At 38.2% G+C, this 25,492-nt stretch overlaps 1 protein-coding gene and 1 pseudogene across 1 annotated transcript; both read left to right on the top strand.

Moving 5' to 3' along the window:
• Nucleotides 1-1,257: 1,257 nt before the first annotated feature.
• On the top strand, nucleotides 1,258-2,196 carry LOC128060530 (olfactory receptor 52A1-like). Its single transcript, XM_052652935.1, has one exon. It carries the CDS (start codon nucleotides 1,258-1,260, stop codon nucleotides 2,194-2,196), a length of 939 nt encoding a protein of 312 aa, XP_052508895.1.
• A 7,132-nt stretch (nucleotides 2,197-9,328) lies between these two features.
• LOC128059878 (olfactory receptor 52A1-like) lies at nucleotides 9,329-23,517 on the top strand (annotated as a pseudogene).
• Nucleotides 23,518-25,492: the final 1,975 nt, after the last annotated feature.

A 25,492-nucleotide genomic window follows, 5' to 3' on the forward strand; every position in this document is an offset into this window, starting at 1 on the left:
ATACTGTATTAAGAGTTAATGAACCTAAAGTGGACAAATCTCATGCTTATGGGAGCTCTGACCAGTGTAAACCCAAGAAATTAGCCTCAATTTGGCTATGTTACACATTTACTCATTTTCCCATATCTTGTAGTCAAGAATGAGTCCTCCTGTCCCTATCATTTCTACTGCTGATTTTCTTGAGTCCCAGAGATTCCTCCTTCTGCACTAATGTGTATTACAGAACTCCAACTATTTTGAGCACACAACTAATTTTAATGATTTCAGCTGAAGAAATATAAGCAAAATATAACACAGCTTTATGAGAAATGTAGAAAGTGGCAAAGAACTTTGACCAGGATTGCCACAAATATGTGAATTTGAATGATCTTTTCTAACTCTTTACATTCTTTTGAAAAATCATCCAGTCTTATACAGAAGAGATAACTTAAATAACTAAGGACATGCTCATTGATGTCAACTGTTTTTATCTCTATTTTTCTTTCATAAGGAGCCATTTAAAATAAAATACTAATCAGAGTCTGAGAATCTGCTCATGCAAACAGTTCCTGACTTAAAGACAATTGAGAATAATAGAGTGATTGAGCAGTATCTAGAATGTACACTATTCATCAAACTGATCAAAATGCAATCTACAAGCAAAATAAACAAGTCTATTATTTTTTCTTTGTCCATAGGTCTGGAAAGAGAAAAACAAGTCAGCAATTTATTCTATTACCTATGTGATTTGGTTGGTGTTACTGAGGTTGGCTGGCTATGAACATAATATCTTATTGTGGTACAGTGTTTGGGGATGGACTTCCTAAACAGTGATGTGGCTTGTAAATCTGTATTTTTCCGTCAATATTATGAAGGAGATGGATGATATGATCTCAGAGTTCAGCTAAAATCAGAAAATATGAAGATTTGGCATAAAAATAGATAGTACAATGCTGCTGCTGCTAAGTCACTTCAGTCGTGTCTGACTCTGTGTGACCCCATATACGGCAGCCCACCAGGCTCCCCTGTCCCTGGGATCCTCCAAGCAAGAACACTGGAGTGGGTTGCCATTTCCTTCTCCAATGCGTAAAATTGAAATGTGAAAGGGAAGTCGCTCAGTTGTGTCCAACTCTTCGCAATCCCATGGACTGCAACCTACCAGGCTCCTCCGTCCATGGGATTTGCCAGGCAAGAGTACTGGAGTGGGGTGCCATCACCTTCTCCAAGATAGTACAATAGCACAGACTAATTTGTTTGCATCTGGAAATCAAAGGTACTATGTCCATTTCCAACATCACAGTCTTCATGCCTTCTGTGTTCATGCTAATAGGGATCCCAGGCCTAGAGTCTGTGCAGTGCTGGATTGGGATTCCATTCTGTGCCATCTACCTCACTGCTGTGATCGGAAATGGCTTGCTTCTGATCATCACCAAATCGGAGCCCAGCCTCCATGAACCCATGTACATTTTCCTAGGCATGCTAGGAGTCACAGATATTGCTCTTAGCACCAGCATTGTGCCCAAAATGCTTGGAATCTTCTGGTTTCATATACCAGAGATACATTTTGACTCTTGCCTGCTTCAAATGTGGCTCATTCACACATTTGAAGGCTTTGAGTCAGGCTTCCTCCTGGCCATGGCCCTGGACTGCTATGTGGCCATCTGTTATCCACTGAGACATGCTGCCATCTTCACCCCCCAGGTAGTTACCCAAATAGCAGCTATGGTAACACTCAGGGCTACCGTTTTTGTGACCCCCGGCCTAGTACCGATAAAATGCCGGTTGCGCTTTTATCATACAAAAGTTATCTCCCACTGCTACTGTGAGCATATGGCCATTGTAAAGCTGGCTGCAGAAGATGTCAGGGTCAACAAAATCTATGGTTTGTTTGTGGCTTTCACTGTTGCAGGGTTTGCCCTCATATGCATCACATTGTCCTATGTACAGATATTTATCACAGTTTTTCATTTGCCCCAGAAGGAGGCTAGGTTGAAAGCATTCAGTACTTGCATTGCTCACCTCTGTGTCTTCCTCCAGTTCTACCTCCTTGCCTTCTTCTCTTTCTTTGCACATAGGTTTGGTTCTCACATCCCCCGTTACATCCACATCCTCTTTTCTAGCATTTACTTGCTGGTCCCTCCATTTCTCAATCCTCTTGTCTATGGTGCAAAAACCAAGCAGATTCACATTCATGTGGTAAAAATGTTCTCTTCTTAAAATCCACCATATTTATAGTTTCATTGTTTCTTCTTTGTACCATCAGTTCAGTTCAGTTCAGTTCAGTCACTCAGTCATGTCCGACTCTTTGTGACCCCATGAATTGCAGCACGCCAGGCCTCCCTTTCCATCACCAACTCCCGGAGTTCACTCAAACTCATGTCCATCGAGTCGGTGACCCCATCCAGCCATCTCATCCTCTGTCATCCCCTTCTGCTGGGAGCCTGTGTGAGGAATCCCGCCTGTGACAAAGGTCATGAGGAAGAAAGCCCGACAAAACGCAAAGGCGTGATCCAGCTTCGGAGGTTCCCCCTTGGTTTTCCTGAAACCCCCAAAAAACCAGACTCTGCCTGCCTTATTGTACTGTGCTTTTCCGCTCTTCTGACATTCTCTGGAAAAAAAGTTAACTTAGGGCTTCAGTCTCCTGCAAAAGAATGTCTCGGCTTAAAACTCCTCTGATGGCTCTCTAACTTGCCTAACAGTTGGAGACTTTTTACAACTTGTGAATTGTTTACAGCCCAACCATGAGAGGCACAAAGCTTAGAGCATCTTAGAGACACAGAGCCTTTTCTAAAAAGCTAACCATTATATTGGTGACATGTTTTCACTGTTGACTCAATGACTGCTGCCAGGCCTCCATATTCTTTATCTTTTAGGCACCTGAAGGATATTAATCAATGTAATTGGGATATAGAAATAGGAATATAGTAGTTGTGATGTTAGCAACACTAGACTTTTGAGTTAATTACTTTTCTTTGTTATAAATCACTGTACTCCTTTTCATTGTTATAAATTGTTGTATCTTTGCTATGCAAGAATGTAACTTTATTTAGTGCTTTCTGAAAGTGGCACCAGACTTTGGGAAGATCAACACAAATAAGTCTTCTGGTTGACAATTCCTTATCAGAAAATAGGCTGTAAAATGTTAATTGGCCCTCTGGCTAGAAGATGATATAAATCACCTAAGACTTGTGTATACAATTAGGTATGCAGAGAAAAAGCCTGGTTTTGATAAGAGACAGGGCTGCTGATGCTGCATAACTTTATATTACCCATTGATCTCTATGTACAATCAAAAAAGGTATAAAAGGCCTTTCTAGACAATAGAGGCCAGGAAAGTCACTGGACTGGTTTCCCCCATGTCTTCTGTTTACTCTAATTTCTGGCTGAATTCCCATCTGGGGCATGGAGGCTCGTCATGTCTACTTACTTGCCCTGGCTTCTAAGATCCATAAGAGAGGGAGCCCAAGGCGGGGCACCCTCCAATATTCAAATGGATGCCGGTGGCCTAACGTAGATGGTGCAAACTTCTTGTCTCGAAGTTTTATTGGTTTTCCACGTAAACCAAGTTATTCAGCCTTCTTTCTCCACTTAATTTTCCTACTACACTATTTCTTCCTAATCTAATCTTATATTTCTAAATAAATAAGTTTTTCCTTGCCTACGCCATTCACACTTCGAATTACCCTGGATCCACTGGGGCTGGACCCCGTCACCCTTCTCCTCCTGCCCCTAATCCCTCCCAGCGTCAGTTTTTCCAATGAGTCAGCTCTTAGTTTGAGGTGGCCAAAGTATTGGAGTTTCAGCTTTAGCATCAGTCCTTCCAAATGGACTGGCTGGATCTCCTTGCAGTCCAAGGGACTCTCAAAAGTCTTCTCCAACACCACAGTTCAAAAGCATCAATTCTTTGGTGATCAGCCTTCTTCACAGTCCAACTCTCACATCCATACATGACTACTGAAAAAATCATAACCATGCCTAGATGGACCTTTGTTGGCAAAGTAATGCCTCTGCTTTTTAATGTGCTATCTAGGTTGGTCATAACTTTCCTTCCAAGGAGTAAGCGTCTTTTAATTTGATGGCTTCAATCACCATCTGTGGTGATTTTGGAGCCCCCAAAAATAAAGTCTGACACTGTTTCCACTGTTTTCCCATCTGTTACTTCAAATAAAATAAAGCAAAAGCATGTAATTTGAGATGCTTTTCTCAAAAGTTGTCTTGTGAAATCTGCCAGGGTGACAGCTAGTTCTCACATCCTCATAGCCCATGAAAACTATCAATGAATAAGATTATGGATCCTATCAGGGTAGTGAGAATGAAAAGTATAGAAAGTGCAAAATAAAGAACAATATTTCACTTCCTTTTCTTTTTCTTTCTTTTTTTTTTTTTTTTTTTGCCTTTTAGACTCTGGTTCCTCCTCTAAGAATTCTTCTCCAGATAATTCAAAAATTATGCATTTCTCACAGAATTTAAATGCACCCAAGTATTAGTGTTCTGTAGTGTCTAGGTACTCAGTGAAAACAAGTTGTCTACTCTTGTTTCTTGAAGATGTCGGTCATAAAAAATCAGAGAAAGTGTATCTTAACATGTTCTTTACCAAAAATAAATAAATAAATAAAAACAAATTTTATGGATATGATGAGATAATGATGTTTAAAATTTCAATGAATTTTCAGAGTTACTAAGGAGTGATGAAAAACATGAAAACTCAGGGGTTCTACTTTACATATCAATCATTTTTTTTAGCTCTGTAAGGTTATGTTTTAATTCACTGGATTATCCAACACCTACCATATGTTTTATGCTAGAGAAGAGTGGCATAATGGTAAATTTACACTGTGCTTCAGTTTCATGAATTTGTAATTGATATTAATATTTTTATGGGCTTTGTCACTCAAGACTCCACAAGAAACAAAATTTCTAGTAGGCCCTGGTATTTTCTAGTAGGATTGACTTCAGATAGAGGAAGAGATCTGATGATGGTGATTTTTCAGCCATCAGTGGCAAGAATTGACTCTTCTGTCACTTGGTGGTGGCTTTCAGGTAAGGTAGCAAAATACATTGATCCTTCTGGCTACTTGCGGTTCCTTAGCTAAATGTTCTGGAGAAGGCAATGGCAACCCACTCCAGTACTTTTACCTGGAAAATTCCATGGGTGGAGGAGTCTGGTAGGCTGCAGTCCATGGGGTTGCTAAGAGTCGGACACAACTGAGCGACTTCACTTTCACTTTTTACTTTCATGCATTGGAGAAGGAAATGGCAACCCACTACAGTGTTCTTGCCTGGAAAATCCCAGGAATGGGGGAGCTTGGTAGGCTGCCGTCTATGGGGTCACACAGAGTCGGACACGACTGAAGCGACTTAGCAGCAGCAGCAGCAGCTAAATGTTCACTTTGGGAATAATAATATTTGGCATTTCTCCTCCCTCTTCTTCTTGATAAAGAACCATCTATAGGCTTCAGATATTTTGTGTTGACCCTGTTGGTGTAGTATGTACTCCAATGTGGGAAAGTTGTTTTGACATTCATAGCATCCTGGTTTGATGGGAAAATCAGCCTCATTTGGGATTTAGTGAGCAGGTCCGTTTTGCTTTCATACTAAGCTATATCATTACACTTAAATAGTATAAAGATATAGACAAAAAACAAAGGCACTCTTGCTAATGTGACAACATGGCTGGACCTGGAGAATATTATGATAGATGAAATATAGTAAGATAGAAAGATATCTGCTGTATAATTTCATTCATATGTGGAATCAAAAAAGCATCAGAAATGTACAAACAGAATAAAACAATAACAGATTCACTCATAGATACAGAGAATAAACTGGTGGTTGCCAGAGGAGGTGGATTAAGGGGCTGGATGATATAAATAAAGAGAATTATGAAATAGAAACATCCAGTTATAAATGAATAAATTCATGGGATGTAATATACAGTGTAAGAAATATAATCAATAGCACTTTAATAATTTTATATGGGGACAGATGATTACTAGATTTATCATGGAGATCATTTCATAATGCATTTAAATATCAAATCACTAAATAGTACACCATAGTGTTATATGTGAGTTATACATCAATAAAAATTCAAATAACATTTGGTTTTCCATCTCCATTTCTATGTATAATTTCTAAAATTGCCCAAAGAGTATATTCAGTTCAGTTCAGTTCAGTTCAGTTGCTCAGTCGTGTCTGACTCTTTGTGACCCCATGAATCACAGGATGCCAGGCCTCCCTGTTCATCACCATCTCCTGGAATTCACTCAGACTCATGTCCATCGAGTCAGTGATGCCATCCAGCCATCTCATCCTCTGTCGGCCCCTTCTCCTCCTGCCCTCAATCCCTCCCAGCATCAGAGTCTTTTCCAATGAGTCAACTCTTCTCATGAGGTGGCCAAAGTACTGGAGTTTCAGCTTTAGCATCATTCCTTCCAAAGAAATCCCAGGGCTGATCTCCTTTAGGATGGACTGGTTGGATCTCCTTGCAGTCCAAGGGACTCTCAAGAGTCTTCTCCAACACCACAGTTCAAAAGCATCAATTCTTTGGCGTTTAGCCTTCTTCACAGTCCAACTCTCACATCCATACGTGACCACAGGAGAAACCATGGCCTTGACTAGCTGGACCTTAAATTCTCCAAAAAGCAAAATATGAGGAGACATCAAGAAGGCACTAATTCTACACTCTCTTGCATATGCAATAGACACTAATATCAGGCTTAAAATTTCCATCCTATCACAGTAAAGAACTGCTGGGGTCCAGCCGCGGTGGATCCAGGGAATTCAAAGCGGGGATGGTGTTGGTGAGGAAAACTTATTTATTTATTAATATAAGATTAGATTAGGAAGAAATAGTGTAGTAGGAAAATTAAGTGGAGAAAGAAGGCTGAATAACTTGGTTTATGTGGAAAGCCAATAAAGTTCCAGACAAGGAGCTTGCACCATCTATGTTAGGCCGCCAGTGTCCTCTTGAATATCGGGGGTGCCCCGCCTTGGGCTCCCCCTCGTGTGGATCTTAAAAGCCAGGACAAGTAAATAGACATGGTGAGCCTCCCTGCCCCAGATGGGAATTCAGCCAAAAATTAGAGAGGAGACATGGGGGAAACCAGTCCAGTGACTGTCCCGTCCTCTATTGTTCAGAGGGCCTTTTATACTTTTTGATTATACATAGAGATCAGTGGGTAACACAAAGTTATGCAGCGTTAGCAGCCCAGACTCTTATCAAAACCAGGCTTTTCTCTCTGCATACCTAGTTGTATACACAAGTCTTAGGTAATTTACATCATCTTCCGGCCAAAAGGGCCAATCAACATTTTACAGCCTATTTTCTGATAAGGGTTTGTCAACCAGAAGCCTTATTTGTGTTGATCTTCCCAAAGTCTGGTGCCACTCTCAGAAAGCACTAAGTAAAGTTACATTCTTACATAGCAAGGACACAAGAGGAGTGCAGTGATATAAAACAAAGAGAAGTAATTAATTCAAAAGTCTAGTGTTGCTAACATCAAAACTACTATATATCTTTTTCCATATCCCGTTTACATTGATTAACATCCTCCCAGGTGCCTAAAAGATAAAGAATATGGAGACCTGGTGGCAATCATTGAGTCAACAGTGAAAACCCATCACCAATATGATTTTTAGCTCTTAGAAAATGCTCTGTATCTTAAGATGCTTTAAGCTCTGTGCCTCTCACGGTTGGGGGGCTGTAAGCAATTCACAAGCTGTAAGAGGTCCGGGGGAACCTGTTAGGCAAGCTAGAGAGCTATCAGAGGGGTTTTAACTGAAACATCCCTTTCAAATGCAGACTAAAGCCCTGATTTGACTTTTTCCAGAGAATATTAGAAGAGTGGAAAAGCGGGCAGATTCTTATTTTTTTGGGGGGGGGGGGGTGGATGCTCAGGAAATTCCAGGGGGAAAACCTGAGCGCTGATTAGCCTTGCCATCAGAGCTCTGCCACATGACCTTGTCACGGGTGGAATTCCTCACTCTGGCTCCTGGCAAAGAACCATAATACAACTGTTCCAGAACAGTTTCTACATCAGAGTAAGTGAAATCATTTGACTTTTGATGCTTGATATTTTATGGTTTCAAATTTGCTGTTTTCAGCTAAATCCAGAGGTGAACAACTATCATTCATCTGTATACAGAAACATTATAATCAAACAATTTCTCACAGTAAGGGCCTAGATGGACTTTGACAAGACTATTTGAGATTAACTCAGCCAGTTGTTAAGAAGGAGAGTAGTCAGTTCACATGACAGGAGGTCACAGTACAGATCAAGTTCTACCTGAATATATGATGACTGCCCATGATAGTAAAAATTTGTATGTAGATGAATTAACTCTGACAGAGTCATAAAAACTATGAGATTCAGATCTAAACACCTGATCTGATAGTGCATCTTAACTTCATTAACTCTGAACACTTAAGTAAGTCATAAAACTATGATCTTCTGTGGAATCATTCCTGAGATAGTGTCTCCTGAGGTGTTGGAGGGTAATATACAATAATGTTTAAGTCAGGGCTTGCATTGTTCTTAAACAGTTGCTGTTAACTTTTACTTTATCTCCTGATAGTATTAGAATTCCTGGATTATTTTAGGGCCTTTACCTGTAGGAGGAGGAAACTTTTAAGGAAAGACTTGACAGACTGACTTGTTAATATTAACGTGACCATTTACTGCACACATTACCCATCCTCTGCACGCCTCCTTTCTCATTGATGCACTGTGCTTCCCACTGCTATTTTTCCTACCTTCACATTGTTTTTGGTGTAATAATCCTTTTGTATTAAAGTCAGATTCCCATGTAACATTTGTCATTTATTAATTGCTTTGTCTGTTTCTTCAACCCCTGAGACCAACTGCTTTTTCAATGCATATCCCTATATAGTGCTGTGGTAAGAGGGAAAACCGCAAAGATTCAGATCACTTACTTTCACATAAAAACAAATTTAATACTTAAAAGGCCTCATGTCTAAATCTTTACACCTCTAACACACTTTTGTAAAAATACCAAGGACAAAGGGAAATATTTCCACCAAAATAAGTAATGAGAAGCAAAATCTTAGATTAAAATATTTAAATAACAATTAAAATTTTAAATTCTTGTTAAAGTGTTAAAGCCTTTGAATTTAGTTATTTCTAAGGGCAATTCTGTTAACTTTGGTGGGTGTTTGACACTGTGATACACATTTTTTTTTTTTTTCCTGTTCGCTGATATCAGTCAGCTGACCTGAATCACCGCGGGCTCAGCTGGGAAAAGAGGCACACAACCAGCTCTCCTAATGCAGGGTGAGCTAGCCTCACATGTAAATGTCCTCAATGCTACATTATTTCAAGGATAGACTATGGATAAGATGGGATCAAAGCGTCTGTCAGTGGAAACAGAACAGGACTATGAAACAGGGCCAGACCCAATTACACAGAACAAAACCAGGATGACTTCAAGAAAAATCACACTGGCCCTCAGGTAAATGCAAATAATACAGTCTTGTGAGACTTTTCCTTGTATGAAATGGAGAAGAGGACATTTTCCTCTTTATTTTCTAGCTACTAAATCTTAAAATCCTTTATATAAGGTACACTCTTTTGTGCCTCAACTCAACTAAATAAATACCTACCATGAACATAGATCCCAATGGGAAGTTACTATTGATATTGTGAATGGTATTAAAATCCTTGAAAATGTATATCAACATTTCGTGATAATTCTGAACATAACTGAGGCAATTGGATGAGGGCTGGTTTGGATACAGGAATGACTCGTTTCAACAAATTCACATGGAAGATTCTCAGAAAGTAACAGATGATTGAGGGTTCAGAGGTGAAATTTCCCAAGTTAGCCCTTTTCATGGGCCTAAAATTTAAAAATGAGTGCTTCTCAGATTGGAATTAAATTGCAGAAATATTCCTTTTTTCTCAGTCAGCATGTCTATACTGAATATTCTGTAAATCTCAAGATGTTTCTATGTTCCTATATTGGTTTATTATTTTTATAAATAAGTACCATTGACTTGTTTTGTCCTCTCTTGAGGCACTGTCTTCTTTTAGAAATTTTTAAAAGGAAGATCATTTTGGTTCCCAGTTCCAAAGTGAAAGCAAAGTTTAAGAATTTCTTTTTTTTAGAGGCACAAACACTGATAATGAATCTTGTATATTCTGAACCATAAGATGCTTTTCTCTTTTTCACCCTTTTCACAGGTGAACCTAAAAACTCACCAGGAACTTGTGAAAACGAATTGTCCATGTACACCATATACTATGAAATATTCATCTTCACTAGCTGAAATAGCAAAAAGTTTCCTACTCCATTACTTCTGTGGGTATTCAGTTCAGTTCAGTTCAATTCAGTCGCTCAGCCACGTCCAACTCTTTGCGACCCCATGAATTGCAGCACGCCAGGCCTCCCTGTACATCACCAACTCCCGGAGTTCACTCAGACTCACCTGCAAGTCAGTGATGCCACCCAGCCATCTCATCCTCTGTCAGCCCCTTCTCCTCCTGTCCCCAATCCCTCCCAGCATCAGAGTCTTTTCCAATGAGTCAACTCTTTGCATGAGGTGGCCAAAGTACTGGAGTTTCAGCCTTAGCATCATTCCTTCCAAAGAAATAACAGGGCTGATCTCCTTTAGAATGGACTGGTTGGATCTCCTTGCAGTCCAAGGGACTCTCAAGAGTCTTCTCCAACACCACAGTTCAAAAGCATCAATTTTTTGGTGTTCAGCCTTCTTCACTGTCCAACTCTCACATCCATACATGACCACTGGAAAAACCATAGCCTTGACTAGACAGACCGAAGTCAGCAAAGTAATATCTCTGCTTTTGAATATGTTATCTAGGTTGGTCATAACTTTCCTTCCAAGGAGTAAGCGTCTTTTAATTTCATGGCTGCAGTCACCATCTGCAGTGATTTTGGAGCCCCAAAAAATAACGTCTGACACTGTTTCCACTGTTTCCCCGTCTATTTTCCATGAAATGATGGGACCAGATGCCATGATCTTCGTTTTCTGAATGTTGAGCTTTAAGCCAACTTTTTCACTCTCCTCTTTCACTTTCATCAAGAGGCTTTTTAGTTCCTCTTCACTTTCTGCTGTAAGGGTGGTGTTATCTGCATATCTGAGGTTCTTGTTATTTCTCCCGGAAATCTTGATTCCAGCTTGTGTTTCTTCCAGTCCAGCGTTTCTCATGATGTACTCTGCATAGAAGTTAAATAAGCAGGGTGGCAATATACAGCCTTGACATACTCCTTTTCCTATTTGGAATCAGTCTGTTGTTCCATGTCCAGTTCTAACTGTTGCTTCCTGACCTGCATACAGGTTTCTCAAGAGGCAGGTCAGGTGGTCTGGTATTCCCATCTGTCTCAGAATTTTCCACAGTTCATTGTGATCCATACAGTCAAAGGCTTTGGCATAGTCAATAAAGCAGAAATAAACATTTTTCTGGAACTCTCTTGCTTTTTCCATGATCCAGCGGATGTTGGCAATTTGATTTCTAGTTCCTCTGCCTTTTCTAAAACCAGCTTGAACATCTGGAAGTTCGCTGTTCACGTATTGCTGAAGCCTGGCTTGGAGAATTTTGAGCATTACTTTACTAGCATGTGAGATGAGTGCAACTGTGCGGTAGTTTGACCACAGGTGACATCTGGTAAGTCTTTGATCTTGAATCTCTGCACTGAGTGTAGGGAAATGGAGAACTCAAATACCATGTGATCCAATAAAATGGTAAGATGATTTTAAAATATCTGTAGAATCTTATAGTTAGTTGAGCATTCAAACACTAGGATGACTTAGTCTCCTGATTTCCAGGATATTTCTAAATCAGTTAATAACATAATTGGTGTTACATTTTAATAAGGTTGACAACTGGGAGGACCTCTAGAGAGTATTCTGGGCAGATAAATGGATGAAAAGCTTATTTGTTAACAGATTAGCAAATAATACCCATTTAGGCCTGGAAAGATTCACGGGGAATGAGGCTCTTGAAGTCACTCATGCGACATGCTCATCAGGTATCTAAAGTTATGGGAAGGAGAGGATGAACTTCTATGGATTAACATCTGGCATTTAGTGACAGAAAAATACATTTTATATATTTTAAAAATTATTTACATGAACTGAGCCATTAATTCCTTGTAATCACATTAGAATGTATTTCTATCTGTGAGCGTTGTTTTAGCAATAAAAAAATGGAGACAATTTGAAGTTAAGTTTTATAACTGGCTGTAGAGCATGCAAAGTAAGTAGTGGCATGCAGGATTTAAACTCTCTTGACTAATTTCAGATCCCGTTCAATAAATCATCATGATCCCTGGTTGATGGTATTTTTGGAAGATAGATTCTGGATTTTTATGAAAAATTAAGAAGGAGACATTTTGGTACTCAACGTAAAGACAATCTATGTGATATTCGGAGTTCCTGCCATGTGGCAAGCTATCTTAGAAAACACAGTTCTCTATCAGTGGAGGACTTGAGCTCAGTGGGGGAATGTCAGAGAATTCATAGAGGGAGAATATTTGTGAGGTGTTTGTAGTTTGGATTTAAATCCCCTAAATTCCTGAAAACTTTTATTGTAATCTATCTGAGTAGAATTAGAGCTGTAACACTAATGTTTCAAGGTTTATTCTGCATATGAGATAATGTTGTTTCCATGGCCTATGATTTTAAGCAAGGAAAGTCTCTTTCTTCCCTCTTCTAAACATATAGACGTATGCAGTTTGCCTTGTCTTTTGAACATTAACGCTGTAATTCTTAAATCCAAAACACTTTTATCCCCATTTCAATTTCCCCATGTCAGGTAATTAGGCCTCACATAGTCTGCTTCTCTGTTACTCCTCTGGTATTGTGACACCACTCACCTACTACCACACTATCTTCTTATCTTATCTCCATGTCCTTAGCTTTCATCCCTTTAAGCCATTCATCAAGATGCTATCAAACTGAACTTTTAAAAGGCAAAAGAGCTCACTTGCCATACGAAATTTTGAAAGTATGCTTACAATAGTGACTTTACGTTTGATATTCTCTCTGTTTCAATACCGTCTACAATCATCATTTCTGCTTAGGACTCAAGTTTTCTGTGAAGGCTATTAATTGATTCACAGTTTCACCATGTTTCATTTATGTAATTTCGTACTAATTCTTTCTTTTTGAAATATCCTTCCCAATGTTTAGACTCTAGAATAACAGTTAGCTATCAAGAGTGATGTACCTCATCTCCCATATCTAGGGGATATGAGGCAATATCTGAAGACATTTTTGTTCATCATGACAAGACAAGGCAACTGTCATCTAATGGGTAGGATTTAAGAATGCTGCTAAAATTTCTACAACATAGAAATTTGGCCTACAACACAAAATTTTATCTGATCTGAATTACCAATTTTGCTGTGAATGAGACTCAGACCTAGAAAAATATCAATTAGGTAAGGTAAAAAACATAAAATAATTTAAAACATTTAAATATCTTCTTAATTATGTTTATATATATTTGTTGTTTAGTCACTAAATAGTGTCCAGTTCTTTTTTAACTCTATCGACTGTAGCCCACTAGTCTCCTCTGACCATGGGATTTTTCAGGCAAGAATACTGGAGTGGACTGGTATTTCCTCTAGGGGATCTTCCCAATCCAGGGATCGGACATACATCTCCTGCATTGGCAGACACGTTTACCACTGAGCAACATATTACATATATCCACATATATATATTATATATTCATGTTGTGTTTAGCTAAATATTATATACTACTTTTGAATTGTAAGCATTCAAAAGAGATAGAAAATTAGAAAAGAGTAGTCAAAATAGAAACAATAAGATATAGATTTCATCAGATATATATATATCTTCTTTATCATTTATTTATTGACAGGTACTAAGATTATTTCCATATCTTGACTATTGTAAATATTGCTTCAGTAAACATGGATGTGCTTGGTGTGCATGTGTCTCTTCAATATCATGTTTTTACTTCCTTTAGACACACACACAAATGTGGAATTATTGGATCATACAGTAGATCTTTTTCTGAATTTTTTAGGAACTTCCAAATTGTTTTCCGTAGGCTGAACAAATTTGCATACTCACCAAAACTGTGCAAAGCTTCCCTATTTTCTCCATCTTTACTGACACTTGTTATCTGTTGTTGGAAGCTCTTTTATTGATGGAAGCTCTTTTAGAAGGTGTGAAGTGATATCTCATGATTTTGATTTGCATTTCCTGAATAATTAGTTTATTCAGCCATAATAAAGAGGAAAATCTTGTCCATAGTAATGGACTTAAAGATATTATGCTAAGTGAGATAAATCAGACAAAGGAAGATAAATACTGCATTAAAAGGTTTATGTGTGAAACCTTTAAAAAGATGAACTCAGAATAAAATGGCAGTTACCTGAGACTGAGTGGTGAGAGAACAGAGGAGATACTGTTTAAGGATGCAAATGTGCAATTAGCAGATAAATAAGACCTGGAGACCTAAGGCATTCTATAGTTTGGTAGACAACATGACTGTACTATAAACATCAAACATGCTAAGTATTTAGATGTTGATTATTACCACCATGAAAAATAAAGTGTTTAGTACGGTAGAGATGCTACCTAAGACTACAGTGGAAATCATATTGCAATCTGTGAATCTATTAAATCAACATAGTGTGCACATTAAAGTTACTAAATATTATTAATATTATCTTTTATGCAGATTTCAATAATAAAAAAAATTGTGGTGGTGGTTGTTTAGTCACTAAGTCGTGTCCGACTCTTGCGACCCCATGGATTATAGCTTGCCAGGCTCCTCTGTCCACAGGATTCTCCAGGCAAGAATACTGGAGTGAGTTGCCATTTCCTTCTCCAGAGGATCTTCCTGAACCAGGGATCGAACCCAGGTCTCCCACATTGTAGGCAGACTCTTTAAAGACTGAGATACAAGGGAAGTATAACCCCAATCTAAAGTATGTTCAGCTAAAATAAATGAATTTCTTCTTCTCTTTAATCCATCACTTTTTGATATCAATTAGAAGATGACACGCCATGCTGCTGCTGCTGCTAAGTACCATACCACTTCTTAAATCTACTAATCAAATCATTATGGTCATATTTCATATCCAGTGGCTCAGTCTGAATGCCCTCTGTACTAACACTCATCGGGATTCCTGGCCTGGAGTCAGTGCAGTGTTAGATCGGGATTCATTCTGTGTTATGTACCTTGTGGCTGTGATTGGGAATTTCCTAATTACAGTGATAAGTATAAAAACAGACTCCATACATCTATATCTATATCTATCTATCTATCTCTATATATATTTTTAGCCATGTTGGGAGTCACAGACATGCACTTAGCACTTGTATTTTCCCCAATGTTAGGCATCTTCTGGTTTCAGTTGACAGAAATTTTGAAGCCTGTCTTCCACAAAGAGACCTTTTCCAGTTCTGTGGCCACTGCTGAGTTTTCCAAATTTGCTGGCATATTGAGTGTAGCACTTTCACAGCATCATCTTTCAGGATTTGAAATAGCTCAACTGGAATTCCATCACCTCTGCTAGCTTTGTTCATAGTGATGCTTTCTAAGGCCCACTTGACTTCACATTCCAGGATGTCTGGCTCTAGATAAGTGATTACACCATCGTGATTATCCAGGTCGTGAAGATCTTTTTTGTTCAGTTCTTCTGTGTATTCTTGCCACCTCTTCTTAATATCTTCTGCTTCTGTTAGGTCCATACCATTTCTGTCCTTTATCGAGCCCATCTTGCATGAAATATTCCCTTGGTATCTCTAATTTTCTTGAAGAGATCTCTAGTCTTTCCCATTCTGTTCTTTTCCTCTATTTCTTTGCATTGGTCACTGAGGAAGGCTTTTTTTTTTATCTCTTCTTGCTGTCTTTGGAACTCTGCATTCAGATGCTTATATCCTTCCTTTTCTCCTTTGCTTTTCACTTCTCTTCTTTTCACAACTATTTGTAAGGCCTCCCCAGACAGCCATTTTGCTTTTTTGCATTTCTTCTCCATGGGGATGGTCTTGATCCCTGTCCCCTGTACAATGTCATGAACCTCATTCCATAGTTCATCAGGCACTCTATCTATCAGATCTAGGCCCTTAAATCTATTTCTCACTTCCACTGTATAATCATAAGGGATTTGATTTAGGTCATACCTGAATGGTCTAGCGGTTTTCCCTACTTCCTTCAATTTAAGTCTGAATTTGGTAATAAGGAGTTCATGATCTGAGCCACAGTCAGCTCCTGGTCTTGTTTTGGTGGTTTAGCTAGTATCTAATAAATCCCTCATTTTGTGTCCATAACTCCTCCACAAATCCATTAGGAAACTTCAAATTGGTGGCTGGCGATTTTCTTCTATTTAAGCTGAATAAATTGAGGGTATGCTCCAGAATAATACAGATCTTATTTTGAGTTTTTTTAGAGAATGAACACAAAAGCATGATCTCACATAGACTTATAAAAGATGAAGAATGTCTGTAATGTACAGACAACAGAAAGGCATGAAAGATTTATCTCACTGATATCCATCCACGGCAGATGGCCCAGCACCATATGATTCAGAGTTCCTGACACTGACTGAGTGCTGTTACAGAAGGTGCAGATAGAAACAAGGGGCATTTCAGGACTCATAATGGAAAAGAATAAGAAGAATTAAGGATTCTAAACCATAGGTGATAGTGATAGGAAGCTGACTGCACGCTTCAGGCATCTGGTAAGAGCAGAACCAGCTCTCAACAATTGTCAAGTGAGTCTCACTGTTCTCAAGTTTATCTACATAACTTTTCATTACCAGCTTCTTTTCACCCCATCTCCTCAACCTTTACTCACTCTTGTACTTCCCACCTGATACCTTCTCTCTACTTGTCTGATCATGCTCAAATGTTGCTTCTTCCTCTCAAAAAAGTCAGACACAGTGTTTGTTCTCAAAGGACTCCTATTCTAATTCTTATTATCCTTTTTGTGTGATTATCTAAGAAAGGAAACTTGACCACTATTAGAGTCAGTGATGTAAAGCTTGATCATAAAATTAGTCACTGGGGAGAAAACCTATGGGTATTCAATAGCTTACTTTAATGACTAGTCTATTCTAAATATGAAAACAGATACAGGGATTCTACATTAAAATTATCTCTTCATTCTTTTACTTGAGATTTAGCATCATGAATCACAACTCCTTCCTCCATTACTGCCCTATCTGTTGACATTCAATATAGGATTTTTTTTTCATTTTACTTTATTTTACTTTACAATACTGTATTGGTTTAGCCATACATCAACATGAATCCGTCACGGGTGTACATGAGTTCCCAATCCTGAACCCCCCTCCCACCTCCCTCCCCATACCATCTCTCTGGGTCATCCCAGTGCACCAGCCCCAAGCCTCCTGTATCCTGCATCGAACCTAGACTGGTGATCGTTTCTTACATGATTTTATACATGTTATTTTATCATGAGATTACTGATTTACAGAAACTTTAGAGGAGAGTCTCTGAGAGATTACCTAAATTTATATTTACAGAATTATGAACACATCTCTAATGTATTGTTTTGAGAATTTCCTGATTCTAATTACATAAAGTTTAACAACTGATGCTTTCAATTAGAAAAGAACATTAACATAAGGCATGAACCCAGGTTCTCGGAGAAGTTAGTTCTCAGTGAATTGAGAAATAATGAAAATTTCCTTAGTTTCTCTGTAGCCTCTGTTGAGTTACCTCTGGTGTCCCAATGTCAACCCTCTGCCTTCCATTTCTAATTCTATGTTTAACTCCTTTTAAGGAACTTATTCACCCCTTCACTCTTTTACCCCTTCACTGTTAATTTCTTATGTCTGGGTTCACAAAAAATGATTCAAGTATTCCAGATTATCTATTTAATTAAGAATTGATGAGGCTACATTAGCCAGATCTTATGGTAATGGTAGCTGTGAATAAAGAAGAAAAAGGCTCTATACCAATCAAATAACACATTTACCCATGCTCCTATATCCTTTAGTTGTTAAAAATGATAAGTGATAAAGGTTTAGATAAATCATAAATGATCATATAATGACAAATGATAAAGGTTTAGATAAATACATAACAATACTATTCCCACCACTGCAGAGGAAGACACTCATTTTCTACTGCTTAGTTTATGTTTGCCTTTTCTTCTCAACTTGGTAGAATATCAGCTGATCATATAAGAGTGGGTTTTCTTCCAAGAGTTCCATTCTGAATCAGTAATCTAACCTTATATCCATGATGATCCCCAAATGTCTTGATTATTATGGTTTTATATTGAGTACTAATTGAAGATATTGTAATACTCAAAATTTATACTTTTTAAAAGATTACTTTGGATCTGTCACCTTGAGTTTCCTTATAAAATATAGAATCAGTTTCTGAATTATTGACAAAATATGTGTTGGGATTCTTACAGGTTAAATTTAAAGGAACTGACGTCTTAACAATATTCTAATATATATAGGTGACATAGCTCTCTGTTGCTTTAGTTCTTGTCTACTGTCTCTCAACAATGTTTGTAGTTTTCAGTACAGAATTTTGTGTTTTATTTTATCATACACAGAAATGTATCTTAATGTAACATTTTTATTCTCTATTACTAATTACTATTTTTTACTTTCCAGTTATTTTTTCCAGTAACAAGAATTATTATATAACAATTATATGATACAAAACACTTTTCATATGAACCATACATCTTATAACTTTGTTAATATGACTTATGACAAAGGCTGTTACCTTTATTAATATACTCTTTAAGACTTTTCGAATTAAAAATTGTGCCCATTACAAATAAAGTATAAATTTGGCATTATGTGTGTCATCCTTGCACACAAATGAGAATATTACCATTCTCTGATCCAATATTCTATTATTCTGGGAGTTAGGAACCCATTCCAGTATTCTTGCCAGATAAATCGCATGGACAGAGTCTAAGACTGGTGGGCTATGGTTCTTGGGGTCGCAAATAGTCTGACATGACTTAGCAACTGAGCACATCAATTCATAAAATAAGAGTTACAGCTATTTATCAGAACCTTACCATAACTTTTAAATTCCAATTGAGTTTTTTTAAACCACTGGATTAGTGAAGATTCTCCAGAGTAGCAGAACCAATAGGATGTAGATGGATAGATAGATTTATTGATGGATTTAGAGACAGAGAGAGATTGATTGGGCTTCCCTGTTGGTTCAGCAGTAAAGTATCCATCTGCAATGCAGGAGATGGGGGCTTATTCCTTGCGTCAGTGAGATCTCCTGGAGGAGGGCATGGCAACCCACTCCCGTATTCTTGCCTGTAGAACGTCATGTACAAAGACTGGTGGGCTATAGTCCATAATATCTCAAAAAGTAGGATACGACTAGTAGCATGCATGCATGCATGTAATAAAAGAACATTATAGGTTCAGATTTTTTCTTTCCAGAATTCCTTCATTGAAAGGGAAGAGTCAAATATTTAAAATATTTATTTAAGAGAAATTAAAAACATTTTTTGATTACATTTAATTAAAAACATTTAAAAACTGAATTTGTTGGCAAAGGATCATGTCTATATTTAATTAGACTTTAGACATTTTTTTGTTGATGAAAACAGTAGAAAAGGAACTCAACTTATACAAAGAAAACTGGTGTATATAAATGTCACTTATTTAGCCTTTTAGGAAAGAGAAGAGTAAGGAGGTGTCTGCAAGTTGTGGTAATGATTTCAGGGATAATAGGTGTGGATGAACCCAAGATGACATAACTAAAACCTGCTGGTCTCCTGTGGTTTGACTGCTGGCTAACAAATCCCTCACTTAAGGGCTATAAATTGTCTTTCTCCACACATTCATTAACGGTATTAAAATTGATAGCTAGCAGCTTTCTTCTTCAATTTAAATTGAATAAATTGATGCTATGCCTCCAAATAATACAGATCTTGGTTATATTGGAGAATGAACACAAAAACATGATCTCAGACAAACATATAAAAGATGAAGAAAGTCTGTATTACAGAGATAAGAGAAAAGCATGAAAGGCTATCCCTGAGATGTCCACCCATTGCAGATGGTTCCAGCACCAAATGGATGTGGGATTTTGACATTGGCCAGGTGCTGTTACAGATGGTCCAGATAGAAAGCATTGCAGAATATATAATACAAAAATATTAAGAAGAGTTGGTGTTTGATAAGAGTTGAGTGAGGTTGATATGAAGAACTGACAGTGCTCTTCAGATATCTGGTAAGAGCAGAACCAGTTTCCAACTTTTGACAAATAAGCCTCCCTATTCCCAAGTTTACCTCAGTAACTTTTCATTACCACCTATAATCACTCTATCCTATCAACCCTATACTCACTTATGCACTTCCCACCTGCCATCCCACTCTCTGTACTTGTCAGACCATGCTCAAATGTTGCTCCTTCCTCTTGAAAAAGTCAGACACCCTGATAGTTCTTAAAGGATTTTTATTCTATCCCTGATTATCTTTGAGACAGAAAAAGTTTACTACTGTTAGAGTCAATGATGTATGAATTGACCATAAAATGAGTCATTGGGGTGCTAACCTACAGTTAGTTTAGTGACCAATTTATCCTAAAATACACGGCAACTGATGCAGACTTCCTGCATTAAAGTGATTCTGGCTGACTTGTTTCTTTCACTTGAGGTTAAGCACCACGAACCACAGCTGCTTCCTGCATTGCTGCCCTATTTGTTGACACTCAGTATAGTGTTAGCTGTTCATGAGTTTACTGACATAAACCAATTTTACTCAAAAGTCTATGAAAGAATGAAATAACCTAACCTTATTTTAACAGCTTTACTAATATTTCTCTAATACATGGTCTGAGAATTTTTTTGATTCAAAATGTATAATGGTTAATGGGTAATGATTTTGATCAGATAACTTTCATATAACACATAAGATCAAAAGCTTTCAGAAAAAATTCAATTATCAGTGAATTGAGTATGATTAAATTTCTTTGCTTACTTTAAATTTATCTTCTTAAACATTTCTATAATCCCCTGATCAGCTCTCTGTCTTCCATTTATAGTTCTATATTTGATTTCTTTTAAGGAACATGTCCCTCCAAGCCTTCATTTTCTATCAACTTCTTATGCCTGAGTCCACAAAAATGACCCATGTTCCAGATTACCTATTTCTCATTAAGAATTAATGAGCCTAAATTAATCATGTCTCATGGTAATGATAGCTCTGGAAAGTTTAAATGCAAGAACAAAGTCTATATTCTGATTAATTTACCCATTTACTGATGTTCCTTGGCTTCCCTGGTGATTGAGACATCAAGAATCTGCCTCTAATATGAGAGACCTGGGTTCAATCCCTGGATCAGGAAGATCCCCTGGAGAAGGGAATGGCAAACCACTCTAGTATTCTTGCCTGGAGAATCCCATGGACAGAGGAGCTTGGTGGGCTACAGTCCATGTGGTCCCAAAGAGTCGGACATGACTGAACGACTAGCACACATACAACAGATATTCCTATATCCTTTAGTTATAAAGAATGAGTCCCTCCTTACCTCTACATTTGTCTGCTCTTCTCTTGCTTCCTGAAGGTCCCTCCACTCTAATTACCTTGTTATGTATATTATAGAATTTATTTTATTTATTTTACCAACAGAAATTTAAGTATTTCCACTATTAATAAACATAGCCAAAACTTACCACAGTTTTTTAAATTGAACTTATATTCATTATTATTATTTACTTTACAATAGTGTATTGGTTTTGCCATACATCAACATGAATCCACCATGGGTGTACATGTGTTCCCAATCCTGACCCCCCCCCCCCGCCACCTCCTTCCCCGTACCATCCCTCTGGGTCATCCCAGTGCACAAGCCCCAAGCATCCTGTATCCTGCATCAAACCTGGACTGGCGATTCTTTTCTTTTATGATATTATACATGTTTCAAAGTAAAAACATAGAGAGAAATCTTGATCCAGATTCTGCGAATGTACATGTATTTGAATGACCTTCCCTAAAACTCTTCCTCACATTCTCCTGAAAACACATTTCATCTGACACAGAGGCAGACAACATAGATCCATACATAGACAAACGTAGTTTGCTTTTAAGTAACAAAACGTTTGTATGTTTACTCTCTCTCTTAGAGAGCATTCTGCACTAATGTAATGGTCGAACTCTTACTAGTCCAGACCAACTGTTTTTGACTCAGAGACAACTGAGAATAACCGAATACTGAAGCAGTAACTGGAACGTGAAATATGGAGAGAATCACCAACCTCTGACTAAAACAGAATTGCCAAGTAAAATAAACAAGTATACTTTTTTGGTCCACAGTTCTGAAATGAAATAACAAAGTCAGCAGTTGATTCCCTTACTTTGGAATTTAGCTGGTTCTATTTAACACAGTTGCACATCATATTTTTAGGTCCTGTGGATGCCTTTCCTTAAAAAAAAATGATGTGTCTTTATGGATCTTTCTTTTACCTTGTATGTATGAATGAGGTGAATGATGTGTTCTGAGCTCTAAAAAATCATACACACTCAGTACAACGACTTTGGAGGAAAATAGGAAGTAGAAGAGGGAGTAGCACTGGCAGAGAAATGTTTCTTTGTTTGTGTCGGGAGACCCAAGGACACTGCCTATTTCCAGCATCACAGTCTTCATGCCTTCTGTGTTGACACCAATAGGGATCCCAGGTCTAGAGTCTGTGCAGTGTTGGATTGAGATTCCATTCCGTGTCCTGTATCTCACGGCTACGATCAGAAATGCCTTGCTTCTGATCATCATCAAATGAGATCCCAGGCTCCATGAGCCCAAGTACCTTTTTCCAGGCATGCTAGGAGTCACAGATATTGTGCTTCTTACCAGTATTGTGACCAAGATGCTTGGAATCTTCTGGTTTCATGTACTAGAAATATATTTTGATTCTTGCCTGCTTCAAATGTGGCTCTTCACACATTTCAGAGTATAGCATCAGGCATCTTGCTGGCCATGGCCCTGGACCACTGTGTAGTCATCTGTTATCCACTCAGACATGCTGCCATTTTAGCTCCCGTCTAGTCACCCAAATAGCAGCTGAAGTAACACTCAGGACTGCCATTCTTATAACCCCATCCCTAGTACTGATAAAGTTCCAGTTTCAGTTTTATTATAGAGCAGTCATCTCCCACTCCTATTGTGAGCATATGGCCATTGTGAAACTGGCTGCAGAAAATATCATGGTCAACAAAATCTATGGTATGTTTGTGGCTTTCAACATTACAATGTTTGAACTCACGTTAATTACATTGTCCTATATGCAGATATTTATCACAGTTTTTTGATATCCCCAAAAGGAGGTCAGGTTGAAAGCATTCAATACTTGCATCACTCACATCTGTGTCTTTCTCCAGTTCTACCCCCTTGGTTTCTTCTCATTCTTTGCACACAAATTTGGTTCTCACATCCCACCTTATATTCACATCCTCTTTCCTAGCACTTATCTGTTGGTACCTCCATTTCTCAATCCACTTGTCTATGGTGCAAAGACCAAGCAGATCTGTATCCATAGGGTAAAAATGTTCTGTTTATAAAATTTACCATAAATAATACTTTCAGGCTTTTCCTCATCTCACACCCTAGTAAAGTAATGCTCAAAATTCTCCAAGCCAGGCTTCAGCAATACGTGAACCGTGAACTTCCTGATGTTCAAGCTGGTTTTAGAAAAGGCAGAGGAACCAGAGATCAAATTGCCAACATCTGCTGGATCATGGAGAAAGTAAGAGAGTTCCAGAAAAACATCTATTTCTCCTTTATTGACTATGCCAAAGCTTTTGACTGTGTGGATCACAATAAACTGTGGAAAATTCTGAAAGAGATGGGAATACCAGACCACCTGACCTGCCTCTTGAGAAATCTGTATGCAGGTCAGGAAGCAACAGTTAGAACTGGACATGGAACAACAGACTGGTTCCAAATAGGAAAAGGCGTATGTCAAGGCTATATATTGTCACCTGCTTATTTAACTTATATGTAGAATACATTATGAGAAACACTGGGCTGGAAGAAACAAAAGCTGGAATCAAGATTTCCAAGAGAAATATCAATAACCTCAGATATGCAGATGACACCACCCTTATGGCAGAAAGTGAAGAGGAACTAAAAAGCCTCTTGATGAAAGTGAAAGAGGAGAGTGAAAAAGTTGGCTTAAAAGTCAACATTCAGAAAACGAAGATCATGGCATCCGGTCCCATCACTCCAGGGAAAATAGATGGGCAAACAGTGGAAACAGTGTGAGACTTTATTTTTTTGGGCTCCAAAATCACTGCAGATGGTGACTGTAGCCATGAAATTAAAAGACGCTTACTCCTTAGAAGAAAAGTTATGACCAACCTAGATAGTGTATTCAAAAGCAGAGACATTATCTTGCCAACTACGGTCCACCTAGTCAAGGCTGTGGTTTTTCCACTAGTCATATATGGATGTGAAAGTTGGACTGTGAAGAAGGCTGAGCACCAAAGAATTGATGCGTTTGAACTGTGGTGTTGGAGAAGCCTCTTGCAAGTCCCTTGGACTGAAAGGAAATCCAACCAGTCCATTCTGAAGGAGATCAGCCCTGGGATTTCTTTGGATGGAATGATGCTAAAGCTGAAACTCCAGTACTTTGGCCACCTCATGCAAAGAGTTGATTCATTGGAAAAGACTTTGATGCTGGGAGGGATTGAGGGCAGGAGGAGAAGGGGCCGACAGAGGATGAGATGGCTGGATGGCATCACTGACTCAATGGGTGTGAGTCTGAGTGAACGCCGGGAGTTGATGATGAACAGGGAGGCCTGGCGTGCTGCGAATCATGGGGTCGCAAAGAGTCGGACACGACTGAGCGACTGCACTGAACTGAACAATCTTTCAAAACAAAACAACAAAAATCCATGTTATTTGTGATTCCAGAATTTTCTAATTGTTAGTTTTTACTGTTGTTATTTTTAATTTGCCAGCATGTAAGCTGGTTTCCAGATTCTATTTGCCCATGACAATTACCTGCCAGAAGAAATGTGGGCTTTACTTGGTTAATGAGAATAAGAAACATAAAACAATACAATAGTGAATGTGTGTCTTCCTTTTCTTGCAGAAATTATGATGTAATGAAAAATTCAGGAAGGGGTTTGTAGGTGCGAGTAATGTTATATTACTCAAATGGATTGTTACATACTTATGCTTATATTGTGAAAAATTATTTAAGCTTGCAAACAAATGATTTGTATACATGTGTTAGACTTCAACGTAAAGCTTTAATATAGTAAGAAAATAAATCCTTTGAAATGAAAACAAAAGATAAAAGAAAGTCTGAGGAATTGCTGTAGGTTAAAGAAGTCTAAAGAGATATGAATATTAAATGCACTGTGTTGATCCTAAATAAGATTTTGGACAGTTAAGACTATTTGTCTGCAGAAGGAAAGGGCAACCTACTCCAGTATTCATGCCTGGAAAATTCCATGGACAAAGCAGCTTGGTGGGCTATAGTCCCTGGGGTCACAGAAGGACTGAGCAACAAACACTTCACTTTCCCTC

Source organism: Budorcas taxicolor, chromosome 15 (assembly GCF_023091745.1).
Source record: "Budorcas taxicolor isolate Tak-1 chromosome 15, Takin1.1, whole genome shotgun sequence".
NCBI classification, from domain to species: Eukaryota; Metazoa; Chordata; class Mammalia; order Artiodactyla; family Bovidae; genus Budorcas; species Budorcas taxicolor.

Excerpts from the sequence above, each read along its gene's own strand:
- LOC128060530 (XM_052652935.1), top strand. The coding sequence starts at position 1,258 with ATGTCCATTTCCAACATCACAGTCTTCATGCCTTCTGTGTTCATGCTA.